The 20,450-nt window shown below is 62.7% G+C and overlaps 1 protein-coding gene across 8 annotated transcripts in view; it reads left to right on the top strand.

Moving 5' to 3' along the window:
• AGAP3 (ArfGAP with GTPase domain, ankyrin repeat and PH domain 3) overlaps positions 1-20,450 on the top strand; it is a 53,486-nt gene that overhangs the window by 30,421 nt on the left and 2,615 nt on the right. For 3 of the 8 annotated variants that reach the window (XM_087860694.1, XM_045792305.2, XM_087860695.1), the window contains 5 exons: positions 2,391-2,483; positions 6,922-7,026; positions 12,980-13,148; positions 16,792-16,905; positions 18,664-18,801. In XM_087860694.1, the coding sequence (XP_087716820.1) occupies positions 2,391-2,483; positions 6,922-7,026; positions 12,980-13,148; positions 16,792-16,905; positions 18,664-18,801 (619 nt within the window). Of the gene's footprint in view, positions 1-1,289; positions 2,232-2,390; positions 2,484-6,921; positions 7,027-12,979; positions 13,149-16,791; positions 16,906-18,663; positions 18,802-20,450 lie in introns of those variants that run through there. The other 5 variants (XM_045792309.2, XM_045792308.2, XM_045792307.2 and 2 more) reach the window with 3 other exon arrangements.

Raw genomic sequence — 20,450 nt, 5'->3', positions numbered from 1 at the left:
TGACCACCCCTTTCTGCGGAAAGCTGCTGCCGTGCACTGCGCTACCCCAGCCCCGAGCCTGCCTAGACTCGAAGCGTCTTGTTTCCGTTCATGTGCATTGAGCCACTCACCGCCCTGGGCTGCCTGCTTGTGCCCACGCCAGCTGCCACAGAGCCCCCCGGGTGCCTGTGTTTGCAGTGACCGCCGTCTGCGCCCCTGGCACCTGCTCCCTCCGCCCCATCCTGAACCTCTCACTTCCTCCGCTGCTAGGCCTGCTGTCCTCCCTCTGCCGTCCATGTCCCGCTCATGGCCTCCTTGCCGCGCCCTCCGTGCTCACCGCCCTGTGCTCCCCGCTGCCTGCTCCGCTCCGCTGCGCTGCCTGCGCCTGCCACCCTCGCTGCGCGCACGGCACGGCCTCCCCCCGGCCCTTCCACTCCATCCTCACTGTGGCGACCTTAGTTTTTCTTTTCATTGTTTCCATGGTGACCTCCCTTGCGCCATTGTCCACGAGGAGGCCTCGAGACCTGTCCGTCTCTAGGAGCGCGTCTCGGGACCTCCCCACTCTCATCGTTGCTGTCGGGGCCACCTCCTCGCCCTCATCGTCCTCCCCAGCAGAGCCACGCCTGCTCTGTGGCCGGTGTCCTTGTGACCCACCCCCTGGATGTGGCCATCGATGTCCCCAGTCTCCCCCATGACCTCATGTACTCATTTTGTTGCCACTCTTGCCCTGCTTCCCATCCTGGGGCGCTGCCCCTCGGGGCTCCCAGGGAATCCTCTGGTGGTTGGGGGCCTCTTGGCTCACCAGCCTGCCCGGGGCAGGCTGTACCCCACTCCCCCCAACCAGCTCTTTGGTCCGGGGACCTGGTGGCAGCGGTCCCATCTACCTTCCTCCTCCCTGGGCCGAAGGAGCAGAGGCTGTGGCGCCCAGGAGAGGCCTGGGGCAGGTGCTGATGGCGGAGCCGTGGGCAGTGGCCTCTGGCCCGGTTCTTCCTACTCCCATGGTTGTGTGCCCCCCCACCCCCCCGCAGTTGCAGGCCTGTGCTCTGGCCTTTGCCCCGGGCTCCCGGCGGCCTGGGAGAACAGGAAGGGATGGGGGCCCCGGACGCCCAGTGGCGAATGTTCCCTGATGAGCCGGACGGCCCAGCGGCCCCTGAAGCCACCGCCGCCTCCTCCTCCTCGTCCTCCTCCTCCTCTTCATCCCGCTGCCGCCTCTCCCCAGGCACCTGGGTCTCTGCCCTCACCAGTGCTGACCGACTCGTGCGGGGCTTGAGTATAACTTGCCAAAATCTTTATTCTTTCGATATTTGCAGATATGTGCCACTGTTTCCAACTTTTCATCAACAAAAAGGCCTTTCCAACTCCTTCCAAATTAGAAGACCAGGTGGTGACACACAGCACCTCTGGACATTCTCCCCTGTGCGGGGCCGGAGGCGGGCCGGGCCCTGGGACTGCTCTCAGATGAGAAGCGGCCGCCGTGCTCCCCACTCCAGAGACCCACAGGAACCTTTGTAACTAACCCCCACCCCCAGGGAAGGCTAGGAACGCTGGAGCCCGCGGCTGGGGGCTGCCGGGGGACCAGGCCCGGCTGGACGCGCTGCGCCAGGCTCGCTGCATGGAGAAGAAGGGAGCTCGGCCCCACGCCCGGCGCCAGGCCAGCGCAACAAGGCCCAGAGGGGCGGGGGCGTCCGAGCGCCCGCCCTGGCCCAGCCCAGCTGCTCCTGGGGGGAGCTTTCCTGCCCCTCCCCTCCTCTGCTCCTTCCTGCATGGACTTCTGCCGTTCCTGCTCCGCTCCGGATGCCACAGCCACCGCCGCGCGCTTGCCTTTCCCCCTCTTGGCCTCCCCATTTCCTAGGATCCGCGTTGGGGCGGGCTCTGCCCCAGGAGCCTGGCAGGGGCGCAGGGCCTCTTCTGGCCTCTCTCCTCTCTCTCTCCATCCACTGTGCCCCTCGGGCCTCGCCGACCGTGCTCGGTGCAACGTGTCGTGTGGTGTCTGCTGCAGACGGGCCACTGCCCGCTCACTTCTGGACTTTGCTCTCCCCGGTTATCGTGCCCCGTGCTCCCTGCCGTCCCTCAGCCCCACCGTCCACCTCTCCTCGCCCCCTCCCTTCTCTTATGCCCCAGCCCTCTGGGCTGTGCGCTCCTCGCGCCCTTGGTATTCCGTGTCCTTGCTCTTTTGTAAGGGGCGGGCCTGGCTCAGTGACCTGTGCTGCTCTGTATGGTGCCGTGTGTAAGAATAAACCCGTTGGAATACTCATGGTCTCCGTTCCTTCCCGGTCCCGCCGCCCCGGCCCTGCCCCACTGCTAGGGCCTGCCCAGGAGGAGGGAGGAGGGGAGGGGAGGGGAGTCCAGGTGGGCTGCTGTCCCCCATGGACCCTGGGCCCATTTAACACACCTCTTCTTTTCTCTTGCAGTCTCGAAAGGGTGCCGACTTGGACAGGGAGAAGAAGACGGCTGACTGCAAGGTGGACAGCATCGGGAGTGGCCGGGCCATCCCCATCAAACAGGTCAGCACTCCTTTGCCCTGTGGCCGGAGAGCGGTGGAGATGAGGAATGAGGACCGGGGAACACGGGGACGATGGTCTTTCCTTCCGGGGCCCCGAGCGGGGGGTGGGGGTGGGGGTGGGGGTGGTGATGTGAGAGGCGAGCGCTCCCCCCGCCAGGCCTGAATGCTTCACCGGAAGAGAGGTTCTCCCGCTAAGGACAAACCTCTGGGAGGATGGCCGCCTGCGCTGGAGCAGGCCCTCTGCGGGCTCTGCCGGGTCCTCCTCACCGCCACCGGGGGGCAGCAGAGAGCTGCCTGCCGTCCTCACCAGCTCTCCCGCGGGTGGTTCAGGAGTTGGGTGGCCAGGCCTACCTGTCCTACTCCCAGAAAAGGGTTTCACAGAAGAGTACCCTGAGGAGCACGCACTGAGGGGCACACTGAGGGCTGCTCCAGCCCTGGCTCATTAGTGCAGTTTGCTCCATGGGAGCCTGTCTTCCCTGGAAAAGCTGAGTTGAGCTGCCCCCCCCCACCCCCAGGTGCCTCCTTTCAGAGTCTCTGCCTGCAGGGCTGGGCCTTCGGAAGCTTGGAGCTTCCCACACCCCCCGAGTGGGTCCCGGTGCTGGAGAAAGACCTTGAATGTGGCAGGGCGTCCTTGTGCAGAGATGGTGGTGTGTTGGGCAGGGCAGTAGGGCTGCTGGGCCGGGGTGGGGGGGGGCGGGGAGGGCGGTAGAGCCGGGAAGTGTCTGTGGAGCTCAGTCAGAAGCCTGCTGGCTGACATGCCCGTGAGGATGGGCGCAGCGGCTTGGTGGTCAGGATGCTGGGCTCAGCCCAGATCTTCGTGGGAGCTGGTGGTTAGACATGCCGTGTCTATAGGGGCTGTATTGTCTGTCAGGTTGTGACTACAGAGGAGACTGGGGTGGCCAGGTCACCGGAGCTCTGCCAGGCCAGGGCCCCGTGGTCAAGGTTTGGCCCTCCAGGCTGGGCCTTCTGGGGCCCGTGAGCAGTCTGACAGAATTCCTGTGTTAAAGTGGGATTCTAACCCTGCCGTGAAGGTCCGTTTTGAACGGAGAGCCCGGAAATGGTGTCGGGTCCCAGAGGGCAGGTGGGAAACACTCTGTTGCTCCGCGTCCTGTGTCTCTGCTTCCGTTCTCCCCTGGAATCTCATCGCAGGGGCCTGGCAGAGGCCGCTCTAGCCGGATCGCTGCCGGGGAGGCCGGGGCAGCGGCCAGTCTCCTCACCTGTCTGCGTGTGTCTGGGTGCAGAATCGGACCCCATAAACCTGTTGATGGTGTGATTGCGTGTCTGGGGGCTGTGCAGACGAGTGCCCCTGGGGAACCACTCACCAGGCGAGGCGGGGGTGCCTCCGGAGGCCCGGCACTCTCCGCTTTTGGGGGGGTGCTTTCTGAGCTTGCTACCGACACATCAACATTTAGTACGTAAAAAAACACGTTTTCCAGGGCCCTTATTTTGAGATAAGGGTAGCCCCAAATGCCTCCCTCCTGTTTGGGGTACAGGCTAATTTGTCACTTCCCTGAATCCCCCACATGGAGGGAAGGGAGAGCTGTAGGGTGGGGCTGGAGCCCTGTGAGCTTGCCCCTGGGGCTCTGGTCCAGCCCCGGGCCAGCTGGGTCGCCTGGCTGGTCCAGGTCGCTAAACCTCAGGGACCCCTGTAGGAGCGGACCCTGCCAGGAAGGAAGCTGAGCAAGCTCTCATGCCACAGCGGGGTCGCGCAGGAGTCTCGCAGGGCACTCGGGGCCTGTCTGCATGGAGGTGGGGGCCGTCCATGCTCTAGTTTCCCAAGCCCCATGGCCCTTCCTGGCGCTTTCCCCCAACCTCTGGCTGCCCAGGGCCGGTGTGGCCCCCTTCCCGCCCTCGTGTCCCAGTCTCCCCATCCCGTTCCTTCCCCCTCCCCCCCACTCCTGCTGGGAGTGGAGATTGCATTTCAGTTGCCATTTGCATTCCCAATCAATCCGGACTCCGCAATTAAGCCGGCTGGCGGAGCTGGGAGGGAGGCGGCGGCGGAACGGGTCCTCTGGGGGCTGTCGCCTCCGCACCGCTCCCATTCCGCCCCAGATTGCTTCCTGCTCCGCCGTGCGCAGCCGGGCTGGCCAGGGAGGGGAGCAGGAACCCCTGTAGCTCGTCTCCCTCCTTGGAAGGCAGGATGTGAGGGAACGGGAGGCCCTGGGTAGGCAGGCCTCTCGCTGGCCCAGCCTTTCTGCTTGTTCTGTGCCCTGTGCGGGCTGGCAGGTGAGAGGCAGGTGAGAGGCGGGTGGGGCGCGAGTGGGCGGCAGGTCGAGTCCCTGGCCAGTCGCGCTCGCTCTCCTCCTTGCCGTCCTCCCACACCCCTGCTGACGGCGCACTTGCTCGCTCTTGGAGCTCATTAGCTCATTAGCGCTAGGCCATGGCTCCCCTGCTTCCTGGCGAGGCCCAGGTGAAGGAGGGGCCAGAGAGCTGGGTAGGAGGGGGCTTCCCTCCCAGACGGGCCCCCTGGGCATCCTGATCCTGACCCCCTGCTTGGAAGTGCTCTCCCTATCTGCCCGGCAAAGGGAGGCCCAGGCAGGTAACGCGACTTGTTTGATGTAGAGGGCTAGCTGGTGGCAGACTCGGGAGCAGAGCCTGGCTTCCGTTCCCCATGACCCGGAGCTGGGACTGGACCCAGGAGGGAAGGGCTCCAACGTGAAGAAGATGAATGGTCCAGCGAGGGAGGGCAGGGCTCAGGTGGGAAGGATTTGAGAGCAGAGGGTAGTGTGGAATCCCCCACTGAAGGCCGGGGGCTGTGGAGGAGGGGGAGACGAGGAGCAGGTGAGCTGGCCACGGCAGCCATTCTCCCGGCCCTTCCCGAGGGCACCAGGTGAGACTGGGGGCTGCCTTCTCCAGAGTCTGGCTGGTGGTCCTGAGGGGTGTTGTCTGCAGTCAGGGGACAGGAGGGGGTGGATGCCATGCCCAGAAGCAGATCACTGAGGCTCCTTTGCAGACCACAGGGCAGGGGTCCGACTGCCTTCTGGAATGTTCCAGCCATACAGTCTAGTGAAGGTCCCATTAATACCACTTGTCTTCACATGCTCCTTGTGAGGATAGGGTGTCTCATGCCGATGGGGACCAGGTCGTAGACTGTGTCCTCAGGTGACTCGGGACCCCCAACTCGATCTCATGTGGCCGCACCTCCCACAACAGCATCTGTCTTTTGGGGGCGGTGGGAAGAGGGGGGCAGGGAAAGGAAGGAGTGGTAGTGAGGATCTGAAACATCTGTTGAAAGGTGGGAGACTCTCGGCTCCTTCTTGGTTCCTGTGGGGCAGGATGTCCCAATGGCCTGTTGGGTTGCCTCCTCCCTTTAGGACTGAGCCTTCTCTTCGGAAGAACTAAGAGGGGAAGTGTGAGAGAATCTGGGTCTACCCTTCACCCTTGGGCTCCAGGATCTGAGCTGATACTGTTCCCTCACACTCGAGTCTCTTAATCTTTGTTTTCCTCCTTGTCTTAGGGCAGGGCCTCCATTTCTCAAGCAGGAGCCATTACAAAACCACATCTTTGAGCCGCACCTTTTTGGTCCCCACTGGGGTGGACTCCGGGTGCTTGCTCTGCTCTCTCCTAGCCTCTGCTGGCCCTGGCTCCTCCCCGCTTGGGCCCCTCCTGTGTGGCTCTCCCCTCGGAGGAGTTTTATCCCAGAATCTCCAGGGAATGCTGCCTCTTCTTGGCCCTCCTGTGTTTGGGGCGGGGGGTCTCCCAGGGGTGATGCTGGTCCTGAGAAGCTGCCCCTGGGATCCGTTCGTGGCCCTTTGTCCTCTCCCTGACCCCAGCTCCTATCCTCAGCCGTTCTCCTGTGCTGTCTGGCGTTTCAGGGAGAGAGCCAGAGGTGGGCAAGGGCATCTTCGGGGGTGGCCATTGCTGGCTCTGCCCTGCGGCCTTCCTCTCTCGGCCACAGCTCCTTTCAGCATCTCTGACGGCCGCCGTCGGCTGGCTTCTCCCAGCCCACCCACCAGATGTTTGCTGGGCATCCGCTGTGTCCCAGGCACTGTCACGGTGCTGAGGGTGTGTCCGCGAACAGAGCACGGCCTTGCTCTCTCCCCTGCACGCGGAGCGTGTCGTAGGCTTGCACAGAGAACTTGGCTGCTGAGCTCCGTGCCTGGGTCGCCACACTGCTCGGCCTGGGGAGTCTGGGGCATTCTAGGGACAGTTCACCCACCCCTGGAGACCTACGGGCGGGAGCATCACTGCCAGGAGGTCATCTGACACCCTGCCTCCTGGTGCTGGCGTGGCCCCATGACTCCGGGGGACTGGGGAGGTGGGCCCCCAGAATGCTTCCTGGAGGATGGTCAGGACAGCCGTCGGCTTCCATCCTTTATAGCCTGTCGGCTCAGATGAGGACAGAGACAGAGGACGGTGCTGCCTCGTGTCACCGTGACCTTCTCTGGGCCTGGTATGTGTGGGCTGGCGCCCGCCTCTGACCCAGACTCTGTCCTCAGGGCGTCCTGCTGAAGCGGAGCGGCAAGTCCCTGAACAAGGAGTGGAAGAAGAAGTACGTGACACTCTGTGACAACGGGCTGCTCACCTACCACCCCAGCCTGCACGTGAGTCCGTGGGGCCCCGGGCCGGGCCAGAGCCGCAGAGGCGGGCGGGCGGGCGGACTCCAGCACGGAGGGACGCGGTTCAGGTGGATTCGCCCTTCAGAAAGGGCCCCGCGGTGGCGGCTGGGGAGCAGCACAGACCGCAGGACACACGCCGGGGCCAAGTGCTCGCCCGCAAAGCTCTGAGTTGTGGTTGAACCCTTCGGAGCACGCTCAGCCCCAGGACGGCTGCCTCCTGGCCCGGCCGCCGTGTGCGGTCAACGTCTACGTCCTGCACGCTCCTTGTTTAAAGAACTGAATGGGGCCCATTTACGTGGAATCGCTCAAGTTGCGGGTGCCAGTGGTTGCCAACCAGTTGTCTTCAGGGAAGCCACATCAGTGGGGACCCCCGGGTCCCTGGGGTGATGGAGAGCCAGGGGGCCGTTAAGCCGGGGCTGCCGAGACGGGCACGGGTCCTCTTGGGAAGGGGAGCGTGGGGGTGGACGTGTCTGTGGCTGGAGGGGTCTGGAGGGTGTGTGGGTCCGCCCCGGTGGGGGGGGTGCGATGATGGCAGAGTGGCCCCTGTGGCAGCTCCCCCACCCTTCCTTCCTCCCCCTCCCCTCGCTGCGTGGCTCCAGCACACAGCTGTTGCCAGAATCCATCTCTGTCACCGCCCCACTGCGGGGCTAATGAGTTCTCCCGTGAAGCCCCTCAAGCACAGCACGTGGGCCGGCCCCACCCCCGGCCCGGCGGCCCAGGGCCTGCCTCCGAGGGTCCCTCGCCTGCCCCTGAATCTGCACAAGGTGTCAGGGAGGCCCGACCCAACAGGTGCTGGGCCCACCGGTGCCCGGCCTGACCGGGGCCTGAGCGTGCCGCCCCCTCCGCGCCCCCGAGCCAGCGCGCCAAGGCCCGGCCTGGGAGGAGCCGGCGGTCTGCTTCTGGGCAGGACAGAGCCCAGCCGGGTGCTGCTGGGCCTCTCCCTGCCCAGGGCCTCGGGCGCTGGCCCTTTTCCCCTAGCTCCGCGGCCACGGCTGGTTAGACGGTTTCCTCCTGGTGTCTCATCCTCCACAGGGTGGGAGCTGGTGCCAGGATCCTGGGGGCTGAGGAGGGGCCGCACCGGCGCCCTTGGGCGTTCAGTCCACAGGCTCTTCCGCCCTGCTCCCGCGGCCACATCGTTCAGGGACCTGGTCCTGCTGCGGAGCCCATGAGCGGCAGCAAGGCGCAGGTGTCTCAGGAGGCCACGGGGCCTCCTGCAGGGGCAGGGCCTCTTGACCGGAAAGATGGCAGAGCCACAGTGCTCCCCAGCTGACGGGCCACCGTGCCTGTTGGTAGGCTAGCCTCGCGCCTTGTAACTCCCAGCTAGCCGTACTTCTCCGTCCTCCCCTTTATCCCAGGCAAGATGCATTCGTTCTCCTCAGGCAGCGTCTTGCTGGTGGGACCGGGAACGAGCCTGTCAGAAGCACCCCACTTTCCCCCACCCGTGTTGGGGTGGCCTTGGCTTTCCCTTTTGCTGCATCCGTACCCGCTCTTTCTGCTCGGTGCTGCTCGAGCTGTGCTGTGTCCCTTTTGCTTGTCCCCATGCCTCAGATAATGGAGGAAGCCCAGTGTGGGAAGAGGGACAGGAAGGGGGTCTCAGCACATGGAGGGAAGTGTTGGTGGGGTTTGGTTTGAGTTTGGGAAGGGAAGGGAAAGGCTCGCGGGAATGCTGCTTTTACGCTCAGCAGTCTAGAGAGCAAAAGTGTGGTGGGCTCGGTTGGGTCATCAAAGTCACCCAGCCAGTGGCTGAGCTAATATCTGGACCCATGACTTTCACTTGAAGCATGACCCAGATTTTTCTGCGTCGTGCCCAGAGCACCTCTCTTCGGGGCTAGCCGAGAAGGTGACTGGAGAGTTCACATCCAGGCAAGTGTTGCCCAGATTGTCAAGGAGGACGGAAGGAACCAATGGGCCAACTGCCTGGGCCGCTCTGAGGAGCTTGTTGACCCGAGTGCCGCTGGGGGCGTGCAGGGGCCGGGGACAGGATCCGGGTGCTAGGGGCTTCCAGGCCTGTCCTTGCTTTCTGGCAAGGGGAGTCTAAGAGGCAGGTGGCTCTGCTGGCCTGTCCCCCGCCAGGCCCCGTCTTGTTCTCTGGGCCGCAGGACCTCATGAAGAGGCGAGCGACAGCCTCTCTGAGGACACAGGCGCTCTGGCAGCTCTTCGCTGGCTGCCCGTGGGCTGAGGCATTAAAATGTAGGCCTTCCTCCCCCACGAGAAGCCGGGAGGCGCTGGCTCGTGCGGAGAGCCGCGGCCCTGCCCTGCGGATGCTTCTCTTCCGTCCAGAAGACACCGCTCGGGTTGGAAAGGTGTGGGAACCGTGAAAGTAGGAGCTGAGGCCGCACCGGGGGTCATCACGTGCAGCTGCATGAACAGGGTTGAGTTCACTGCTAGCGAAGGCCCTTCACTCCGTCTGCCCCTCTCGCCTCTTCCTCCCTCGGCGTCTGCCGTGCTCAGGTGTTGCCGCCTTACCTGCCTCCGTCTGCCCTTCACCATCTTTCCCCAGCGGCGCGGCCTTCTTCGTTGCCAGCGGCAAGCGGGCACCCCCCCCACTCCGCCCGGTGAGCCGCCTGACTTCCCGGAAGGTTCCCTCCTGCTGGGGAGCTGGGCAGAGGAAGGGCCCTCCGGTCACCCCGGAGGTGCACACGCGCCACTCGCGGCCTCGTCGGCTGCCGTCGCAGGGACAGTTCCTGCCCGCGACCGCAGGGCCGTGGCGCCGGTGACTCGCCTGCTGCCGGAGGTCGGTCGGGCCGGAGGGACCGGCGGGGCGTACGGAGGAAGGGCTGCCGGGCAGGCCTCAAGCCTTGCGCCCCAGCCTCGCCTGGCCCAAGAGAGCCCGCCACAGCCTCCCCCATTTTGCAGCCAGCGGAGCCATTCACACAATCACCTTCTGTTAATTCTATCTGCAACATCAATTAAATTGTTTGTAGAAACTAATTGAATGTGGCTTAATCACACATCTTAATAGCTTTCCACGCTCTGAACTCGTTGTTAATTCCAGTAATAAAACGAGATGAGAACGCTGGCTGGGTAATTAGCGAGGAGGCTGGGGAAGAAATTGCTGTTTGATGGTGGGTAATAAAGGCAGCCGTGGTGACCGCTCTCCTGAGCCGCCGCCGCGCTCCCCGTTCTGCTGACGGAGGGAAACGCTGTTGCTCTGCCCCTGATGTCCCTGTCCCTGCTGCTGCTCCTTGCGCTCCTCACCACGCTGTCCTTGGGCCGGGCTGTCTCCCGGCTCTGCGCCGGCCTGGCATGGGCACGGGCACAGAGCGGAGTGCCCCGGGGGCTGGCCTGCGCCGGCACGAGCGACGCCTGTCCGGTGTGCTCAGGGATGCTCCCGGGGGGCCAGGCCCCTCGCATCGGTTTCTGGCTCCTTGGCCTCGAGCGGAGTCCTTCCGTGCGACTTGTGTTCTTGGTGTGGGGTCAGCGCCTGCCATGTCCCAGCCCTGGCGTCCCAGGGCTGTTGCGGGGCCTGAACACTTGCAGCTGCCATGACCTCCTTGTGAACTAGAGCGGCCCGAGCCCCTCCCCCAGGACAGGGACTGCAGCTGTGCCTTCGGCCCAGCCAGCTGCTGGCGTTGTCTGGAACAGCCGATCCAAGATGTGACTGTGTGCAGGGACCCGGGACGGGCGCGTGCGGAAGCCGAGTCAGTGGGATGTTGGGCCCAAGACCGTGAGGCTGATGCTGGACGCTGGGCCGAAAGCAGGACCACAGGGCCCGCGGTGACTGGGTGGGGGCGCTGAGTTTGCTGGAAGACGGACGGGTGGGGAGATCCGGAGGGGGTGGGCAGGAAAGGAGCTCCCCGGTTTGTTTCTTTCCCAGGTACCGGGGCGAGGCCTCACACTGGGGCCAGAACCCTGGCAGTGCTGAGCAGAGTGGGGGTGAGAGCTTGTTATGGGGGTCCTCCCATGGGTGGAGACCACTCTTCCTGACTTCTCGCATGTCATTCTGCGGTTCTGCGACCCGAAGCAAACACCCGCAGAACAGGGTGTGCCCGAGGCTGGGCACCTGGCACCTCTCATCACGGGGGACGAGGTGGCGGTGGGGGGAACAGACACAGCCCAGAGCTGCATGGAGGGCGCTCCTTCTGGGCGCACGCTGCTGGGGGCCCCTCTGTCCTTCTGAAGGGCAGCTCGGAGGGTAGGGGGCAGCTACAGGCCTGGCCGGGCCTCACTGCAGCTGGACGTGGCCGGTGAGGCCAGCGTGCTAGTGTCCCCACAGCCCTCCCACGGGTCCCCTCCCCTGATGACCCCCCTTGGAAGTGACCCTGGCATTGGGTGCTGCTTCCTTGTTCTTCTCTTCCAGACCCGCAACTTGCCTATTCTTGTGGCTCCTTTGGGGCCGGGGACCCCTTTCTACTTGACGTTCTCTTGGTCATTCCCAGAGTGAGGGCCAGCCCTAAACCCCCGGTCAGACCCTGCCCTTTCCTTGCTTCCCAAATGGCAGCGTTCCTCACCTGCTCTTACACGCAGAGGACACCGTCCCTTTTCCCTGAAGCTGGAGGGTAGGAGGGTAGGAGAGCTGCTGGGTGACAAGAAGTCGGACGTATGAAGTGGGTGAAGGTACGAGGGCTGGGGGCTAGACGGACACAGGGACCACGTCTCGGGGAAGCCCTCTGAGGGCTGCTCCTGGGGGAGAAGAGCAGATCGGAGTCTAATCAGGGGAACTCCAAAGTCCAGCTGCCACCACCCACCCGGATTCTGCTTTCTCGAGGGAGTTTTGGCCACATTTTATCAGCGACGTCAGCTGGGAACTGCTGAGGAAATTGCCGGTGATAGAAGCGAGGAAATGGGAGTCAGCCATCGGGAAGGAGACAGCAGAAGCAGTGGGGAGATCTCGGGCCCTGGCTAGGCTTGGGGTCAAAGCAGGAAGCTAAAGGGCTGGGGGCCGGGCTCTGCTGTGTGGCCCCCCCATTGCCACTCCACCATGGGACTCCCAGGCCAATGTCCAGACGGCAGGAATGGGGTGGGGAGGCAAGGCGCTGAGTGGCTCCCACTCTCAGGGGCCCTCCAGGTGCTGACTTGAAGTTGGGATGAGTGCCTGGGCCGGGCACGTCGGCTTCAGGGCGCAGCCCTGGGAATCCGCGGAGCCTGGGCTGGAGTCTGGTTCTGCCTCCTCCGATGGTGTGATGGACCTTTGTAAACCTCGGTTCCTTCCACTGCAAAGTGCCCCTGGTAACCCCCCTCCTATGCCGTGAAGGTCACGTGAGGGGACGCGTGAGCCACGAGCTGCACCTGTGGGGCGTGAGCGCCTGGCCGGTGGATGGGCAGGTGACGGCGTGATGCGAATGGTGCTTGTTACTTTGCTCATCAGACGCCCCCTGGTATCTGTGGAATCGCGGGTCTGTCTCTATACTCCTGAGGCTTCTTTGTAAGTGTTCGACAGATATTTATCGTCAGGCACTGTTGTCAGGTTTGAGGACTGTTCTAGGCTTTAAGGGTTCCCTGTGCCCCAGTGGTGGCGAGAGCGTCTGAAACCAGGGCTGAAGTACTCGGTGTTGAGCTCCCCGGAGCCTGGGGCAGCCCAGCCGTCTGCACCCATTGGAGCTTGTCATTTCCTCTCGGGGCCTGGGGGATCCGTGTCCCATCTTGGTCCTGTACTTGGCCTCGTCTGCGTGGCCTCCTGAGCTGGCTTTCCTAAAGGAGCCCTGTGCCTCAGCTCTGGGCTCCACGCCCTTCCCTCTCCCCTGCTCCTGCCCCCTGCTGACTGCGTCCCCCCAGAGCTGCATTTGGTCCCCAGTGGATTGGGTGCCACCCAGACGTGAGACGCTCTGTGGTTTCACCGTCCTGCGTTTTAAAACTTGGGCTTTCCCTCTCCTTCCCTTTCGTGCTGCACGGGGGGAGAGACGTCCAAGCTGGTGGGTCAGTGCCAGAGACAAGGTGCGGCGGAAGCGGGACCCGCCCTAACCCTGCACGTTCTCTGCTTTATCCCCGTGGCCTTTAGGATTACATGCAGAACATCCACGGCAAGGAGATTGACCTGCTGCGGACCACGGTCAAAGTGCCAGGAAAGCGCCTGCCCCGCGCCACGCCTGCCACAGCCCCAGGCACCAGCCCCCGGGCCAACGGACTGGCCTTGGAGCGGAGTAACACACAGCTGGGTGGAGGCACAGGTGAGGTGGCAGCTGGGGGGGCGGGTGGAGAGCGTGGCTGCTTTTCTCTGCAAGACTGGGCAGTGCGGCTGTGGAGGCCCCCAAAGGTAGGCGCTCTGGGGCTTCACTCCGACCCAGCCTGGTTCTCAGGGCTCCAGACGCGCTTGCCGCCCAAGTGCTGCTCATGGGAGCCGGTAGAGGGCGCGGCCAGTTTGCGGCCTGGCAGGTGATTCAGAGATCAGGGGAGGGCCAGACGGCCTTGCGCCAACAGGTGCCATCAGCGGTCCCGGACCGGACCGTTTCTCCTCAGCTGGGGCCAAGCGAGGCAGGTGAGGGTGGGAACAGGCTCTCTAGCGCCCACAGCCAGCATCTCCAGCCAGCCTGCTCTGCGGGGAGGGAGGGAGGTGGAAGGGACGGAGCTTCCAGGAGTTCACCTGGCGAACGAACGCCCTTGGGCCTGCCGTGAGAGGTAGGGTGTCTGCTCAGAGAGGACTGAGTTGAGAGAGAAGCCGGAAGCCAAGCAGACTGTGCCACGCGTCTGGCGGTGGGGGATGGAGAGCTAGAGCCTGAGAGAGTCTGAACTTGAGACGTGGCAGCTTTTCTTGACCAGGTGACACTGTGAGTTCAGGTGAATGATGCTTATTTTCTTTCTGTCCCCGGCTTTGTCTGCCTCCCTAGGCCTCTGTGGCACAGTGTGAATCCAAGCCACGTTGCTCTCCCTCCCAAGTCCCCATGCCCCAGATCTGCCTTGGCTTCTGGACCCTTATTCCCAAGACTTCACTATCCCAGACGTTGTCCTAGGGGATTGGATCTCCTTTTCCTTGGACCCAGAAATAGCTGACCCTGTCCTGCCCTCCCAGGGGCTGCCACTGTGTCCCTGCCCCAGGGGGTGCCCTGCTTATCACAGTCGTAGGCTGCTGCAGGCATTGAGTGGACAGGGGGCCGGGTACTAAGTCCCTGGAGTGGATGGAACGGACCCCGAAGAACTGCCACCCTCAAAATGCTGATAGGACCTGCATTGAGCAACTCCAGGTCCAGAGAAGGTCAGACGATGGCCCCGAGTATGCTCCTTGTTGGAGGCATGTGATCGCTTGGCACCCTGGCCCTGTGGCCTTGGTTCAGCCCCGGCTGACCAATCGGAGGTGCGGGGAGGGGCTGCCATGTGCTGATTGCGATGCGCGCCAGGTGCCGTAGGTGTTCTCTAGGTCAGGCCCGTTCGGCAGCTCCGTGGAGTTGAGATTATCCTCATTTGATGGACAAGCAAACAAAGGCTCAGCGAGATTCAGTAACGTGGCTGTAAAAGTCCACGGTCAGTGGTAGAGCTGGGTTTGAACTGGAGTGTGCCTGACTTGAAAACCATATTTTATCCTCTAAGCCACCCCGAGCTCAGAGAGAAGCGCTTGAATTGTGCAGAGGGAGAGCGCCAGTGGACTAAGGGAAGGACGGACGATAACGAGAAAGGCACCCACCCATCACGGGGTCGGGGGGGGCAGTGCTGAGAGCCTCCTGTGGGGTGCACTGGGGGAGGGGTCGAATGGCAAGAACGGTAGGCCCCATGCAGTCCTCGGCGCTCCGTGCAGAGCGCTAGGTCAGGGCTACTGGGAAATCACTGGTGTGCAGGGCCGGGGGTCAGCCGGGGCCCTGCGCTCTCCCAGAACTGCACGCGCACAGTGAGAGGCAGCCTGTGGTCTGGCGGGGGGTTTCTCGTTTCCTATGGAGGAGGAGGAAGTACCGCTACACTGAAGGGTGGGGGGGGAGCCTTTCCTTGAAGTCAGGTAGCGGGACTGGGCTTTTCCCCAAAGGGAGAGAAACAGTAAGACACTCTGTCCTGTCACAGTCCCGGGCCCTCATAGCCTTCCCTTGGGGGCAGAAGTGCATGTGAAGAGACACATGGTGCACTCACCCCCGGACGCTCGCCAGCATCCCCAGAACACATGGATGGGCATTTACCCGAGCCCGTGTCCCCTCCACCGCACGCTGGCGCCGACCTCATGCACACGCACACATGTCTCCCGCTCACCGGGCGATGTTAACATCTCATTATCTTTGTTACTGTAATTACATTATCCGCTGCTTTATGCAGAATTATCCTCCGAGGACTAATTGATGGCTCCATGTTTAATTCATTAATCATTAGCATCAAATTCGACAATTACAGTGCACACTGATTGTGGGATTGCAGGCGTAATGAGGGGAGAATTAACAAAGAAAAGGGAAAGCACTTTCCCTCCCTCGGGGTTTTGAGTTGGGGGGCTTGGGGAGGAAGTGGGGCCTGTGATGGCTTTGGGTGGGGCTCGGGATGAGGCAGGGATAAGATTTGGAACCCAGGAGGGGATGGAAGCAGGACAGGGGTGGGGAGAAGCAAGGTCTCTGAGAATTTCGGAACTGCATCTGCCGCTCTGGAAGGTCTCCTGCCAGGGAGCCCAGGGGACCCTGAGGAAGGCCAAGTTGGCAGGGACCTGTAAGGCCAGAGTGCGAGGGGGCTGGGGTTCTGAAGAAGTACCAGCACGTTGCCTTGAGGGGACTGGAAATGGGTAGACTAGAGGGCAGTGTCGGCACCACACGGATACTCGTAAGCACTTACTTTGTGTCTGGTCCTGCCTTGGGTGTTATGACGAATACGAGAGAAACACACAACTTGCCTTCCACCTTTCGGCACCGTACTGCCCCCAGAGCATTAGGGATGTCTGGCCTGTTGCTTCACCTTCTAGTGGCTTCCGCCCAGAGCTTCCATCCCTAGGCTTCCAGAGACTCCACCCATGTCCTCCCAGGACTGGTTTGAGGCTGAGTGTGCCGCCTGCTCTCTCCCACCTCATCCAGCCCCAGGTCTGTCTCTGCCTCCGTGCGGCACCTGGCCCGCCCTTTCGCGTTCAGTTCCGACACCTCGCGTTCGGCCCACCTGTCCTGACTCCCCACCACCACTGCCCTTGCCGCCTCGGTCTCCGTCCTGATGCGGGCTGACGTGAGAGGGCAGTGGAGGCCCCTTAATTGTCATGGCCTCTGAGGCCCCGTGGCTGTCTTGTGGGCTCTGTGCAAGGGACTCAGTGCTTGGGGAGGGAGGCAGGACCGTTCGGAGGGCGCAGGTGGCACTGCCTGCCCGGGCCCTGGCGCTCCTGGAGCCTTTGGTTCCCCTTGGCTCTGCCATTCTTCCCTGATGGGAAACGAAAGATTAATTTTCTCCAGCCCAACAGGATAATTACTAATACTAATTAGACATAATTACTTGAATCTGATACACTTATTTCTCGTCAGAATGGCACCAAAGCTGAGGCAAAGCAAATGGCATTTGTGGACTGGAATGTGGGGTGCAGGGGCCTGATCCGGAGAGGAAGGGCCTGGGGACGATGGCCAGACAAGGAGTGCTGTGCGGAGGGGGTGTCAGCACCCTGTGCCCCCCTCTTCCAGCTCACAGGAAGGGGACAGAAGTTTACGCACTCTTCATGGAGAGGGTGTGATGTGAGACCAGCTGCCTCCTGAGGTGTTGGGGGGGCCCCGGGCGAGGCCTCTCGTTCTCCAGTAAGCCTGGCGCATTGCCTGGTAAATCCCTCATTTGGGGTCAGTCTTCTGCTAGAATTTCTCAAGTTCTGCCTGTAGCATCATTCAGGGAAGTCTGTACTCGTCCCCAGCCTCCCTTCCCAGTCTGACCCTTCCCCCCCGCCCCCAGGTGCCCCCTACTTGGCCAGCAACCCGGCCTGGGCTGGCCCTCGCCCTGAGGGCCTGCACCAGCGCTCCTGCTCCGTGTCCAGCGCCGACCAGTGGAGTGATGCCCTGCCCCCAGGTACGCAGGACCCTGTTGAGCCACACAGAGGAGGGCAGCCAGGGAGCGTCCGCAGCCTGGGAGGCTGTGTTGGGATGGAGCCCAGGCCAAGCGACACAGAGGCCCCCAGCAGCGCCTGCTAGGGCTTGTCGCGCAGGGCAGTGCTGCAGGGCCCGTGCAGGGTCTGAGAGACGGCGTGGGCCTCTGTCCCTCTCCAGCGGCCGAAGGCGGCTTCCTGCCCCTTTTCCCCTTTGCTGCCCCCAGGCCCTGCTGGTGGCTGGTGCCAGAGCCCTTCCCTCCACGGCTTGTCTGCCCACCCCCGGCTGTCCCTAGGCAGTGCTGGTGGCGGCTCAGCTCCCCATCAGCCCCCCACGCAGCCAGCTCATCAGCCTCACCGCGGGGGGGACAGGGAAGCGGCTGAGGAGGGAGGTCGGAGGCTGGGGCTTTAAACACGTTTTGAAGGCGGCAACCTGCCTGCCACGGAGAGGGGGTTCCTAGAGATAAGATACAGGATCCAGGAAGGTAGTTTTCCCACCCGTGCCGCCTCCAGTGGGCTGAGGCCCCATCCTGTCTAGCTGGTCAAAAATTCTACCTTCTCTGACATCCCATCCTCCTCTTAACTTTCCTTGGCTCGTCTGACGTTTTCTTCCCCTTTCGTCCATTTTTGTGCCTTGCTCTCACATCTCAACTCTTCCTTCCCCTTATTTTTTCTCCTTGCCTCTTCAGCGTGCACGCACGTGTGTGTACACACACACACACACACACACACAAACACACACCCGTCTTCCCCCAGCTTACTCTCACCCATCTCCTTCGGCCCCAGATCCCCTCCGCAGTGCTGCGGACTAAAAGGGAAACAGCACTGCCGTCCTCTCCTAGGTCAGGGTGTGGCGGGCGGAGGAGACTCAGGGTGCACCTTGTCCCGTCAGAAGCCAGGGGGTGGGGTGTGGCAGCCCAGGCAGACCTGCTCCTCCCACTTTTCCTCCCACTGGGCCCATCAGCTCTCTTCCCGGATGTGCCTCCCCCAAACCCTTCACAGGCCCCCATCCCCCAGAAGCACTAACCCCCAGTGTGAGCTCTGACTGCAGGAAGGAACTGGGTGCTCTCGGCACAGGGAATCTCCCCACCTCCTGATCCAAGTCCGAGCCTCCCTGGAGGGAGTGACTGTGGAGGGCTTGAGAAGGGGAGCTGAGGGCGCTTCCCAGAGTCGCCATCCTGGCCCGCGCTGGCCTTGGTGGGGCCCCTGTGTTGAGTCTGGAAGGAGGAAGGCAGGGAGGGAGGGAGCGCGTCTGCCTCTAATGAAGTTTGACATTTAGTGGCGAGCGCCGGGCGGGGTGTGGGAGACGGGAGCTTGATTAGCGCGCTCTAATTGACAGTAATTAGGCAGCTCCCTGATTGTTTCTAATTCTGCTATTAATTGTGAGGAGCGGGGAGTGTGATTGAGGATAAATTTGGTGCGGAGCTGCTGGGGCTTCAGCTCCCTGTGAGTTCCCTGGGCCGCCTTCCACCCCTCCGGGCTGCCGAAGCCCTAGCCAGCCATCCCTCCTCGCCTCTATCCTGCTCTGCCTGAGTTCCCCACACTCTCCTCTCTCCTCCTGCTCCTCCTCCGAGGCTGGGGAAGCTTTGGGATTGGGACAGGCTGGGCAGCCCCCTCCCCGGGCTCTCCCAGGGCAGCCCAGCTGCGGTTCAGGGTGGAGCTGCCGGTGGCACTAGGCAGGTCTTGTGCTCTGCCCCCCACCCTCCCCTCTTCCCACACTTCTCCAACTCTCCCCTCACCAGCCAGTGGCCCAGCTGAGGTGCTCAGTTCCAGCCCCAAGCTGGAGCCTCCCCCATCTCCCCACTCCATCCGGAAGAAGCACCGGCGGAAAAAGAGCACCGGGACCCCCCGACCAGACGGCCCCAGCAGTGCTGCTGAAGGTTAGGGGGACCTACAGGGAAACCGGGGCACAGGAGGTGGGCTGTGGGACTCGGGGACAGTACTCCAGACCTGACACCATCTTCTCCGTTTTAGAGTAAGTGCTTTGTGACAAGTAGCAGTAACCAGAGTTCCACGACTTCCTTGGGTAATCTAGACCTAGTATCTTAGAAAAGCTCTTTCTTCTGCCTATTTAAACCCTTGCTACTCAAACGTGAGCCTTTTTTTTATTCCTCATAGAAGGAAAAGACAGCAGGTGGCTATTCCAGTGGCTGTTCCAGAACTCGTGGGCAGGACCTATGTTTTCTGTGTCTCTTGTATCCCCCATTGAGCTTAATGAGTGCTGGGCGTATAACAGGTGCTTAATACGTGTGTGGAAACTGGCTAAGTCTCTCCTGACTCGTCTTTAGGCTAAGGAGTTCCAGCTCCTCAGACATTTTTCCATAGGGCCTTTCTCCTAATCTGGTGTTAATCATAGCACTCCTTCTCTGATTTCTCCGAAGTACCCTCAACATGTCCCTCTTCTCAGTGGTCGGAGTCTTTCGCTCCCAGACAAGTTTGACCTATATTGGCGCACAGTGTCTCGCTTCTGCTGCGATTGCCAGGGGTAGGGGTGTGGCAGGAGGGTGGAGACGGCCTCCGTGGGGAAGAGCTCCCTTTCCCAGCCTCCCTGTGGGGTAGAGGTGCGTAGCGCTCAGGGCATGGAGTCCACCTGTACCAGGGAGCCGAGTCCCCACCCAGGAGGGCGATTCTGTGGTTCGGAGATGGGCTTGAAAGCAAGGTGAGGTGGAAGGGTGGAGCCTGGGGAAGGAGGGGGCGCCAGCATTCTTCCAGGACGCAGCTCCTGTTGAGGGTGCCCGTAGAGCAGGAAGACGTCCAGGGGCTGCCCTGGGTAGGGCCCGTGACTCAGGCCTTTGCCTCTAGCTCCGCATGGCGCCTCCCCACAGGCCCCCGGGTCCTCTCGGCAGCCCCCGCGCCACCTTCACACCGCTCGTTAGGAATGGCTCACCCACGGGGTGGTGACCGTTGGCAGTGAGATTCGTGAGGCCGTCTCCTGTGGGCCTGAGGGAAGCAGAGCTTGGAACAGCTTCACCACGTTGCTCGGGGTCACAGTCCAGCCCACGGTGCTTGTCACTGGAGCTGGCCGCAGGTCCCTGTCTGCTCACACATCCCAGTTTGTGCGGAGAGCCTCTCCTTCTCTCGCCATCCACTTGTCCTTCCTGCCTATCTGTGCCAGGGTAGTGGGGGAGGGGCCGGCTCCCAGGAGCCCCACGCTGACGCCGTCAGGAATATTGGGTTTAATGAGCTGCAAAATGAGGCGGCTGCAGCTGACATGTACGGATGGTGCCCACACCCGCCTTCCCCCACCCTCCCCAGCATCGCCTCCTAGCGCCCCGCTGCATCCTGGTCCAGACACTCCGCTCGTTCCTCCAGGAAGCACCCCACTCTGAACGCCAGACCCGTTCTTGGCGGTGCCAGGGAGGCGAAAACCTTGCACCCCCTCTCTTCACCCAGGCTCCACAGGTGGTTAGGACCAGGGTTGGAGGGCTCCTCCGCACGCCTGCAAGTTGGCCCAGGAGCGTGGCCCTTGGGGCCGGGGATGGGGGAGAGAGGAGACTGTCGCCGGGAAAGCAGGCGCGTGGAGTTGTGC

The sequence above is a fragment of the Ursus americanus genome, chromosome 3 (genome assembly GCF_024610735.1).
Source record: "Ursus americanus isolate L20-20 chromosome 3, mUrsAme1.1.p, whole genome shotgun sequence".
In the NCBI taxonomy this organism is placed as follows: Eukaryota; Metazoa; Chordata; class Mammalia; order Carnivora; family Ursidae; genus Ursus; species Ursus americanus.
Note: the sequence above shows the minus strand (reverse complement) of the source record. Positions and strands in the feature narration are given on the sequence as shown.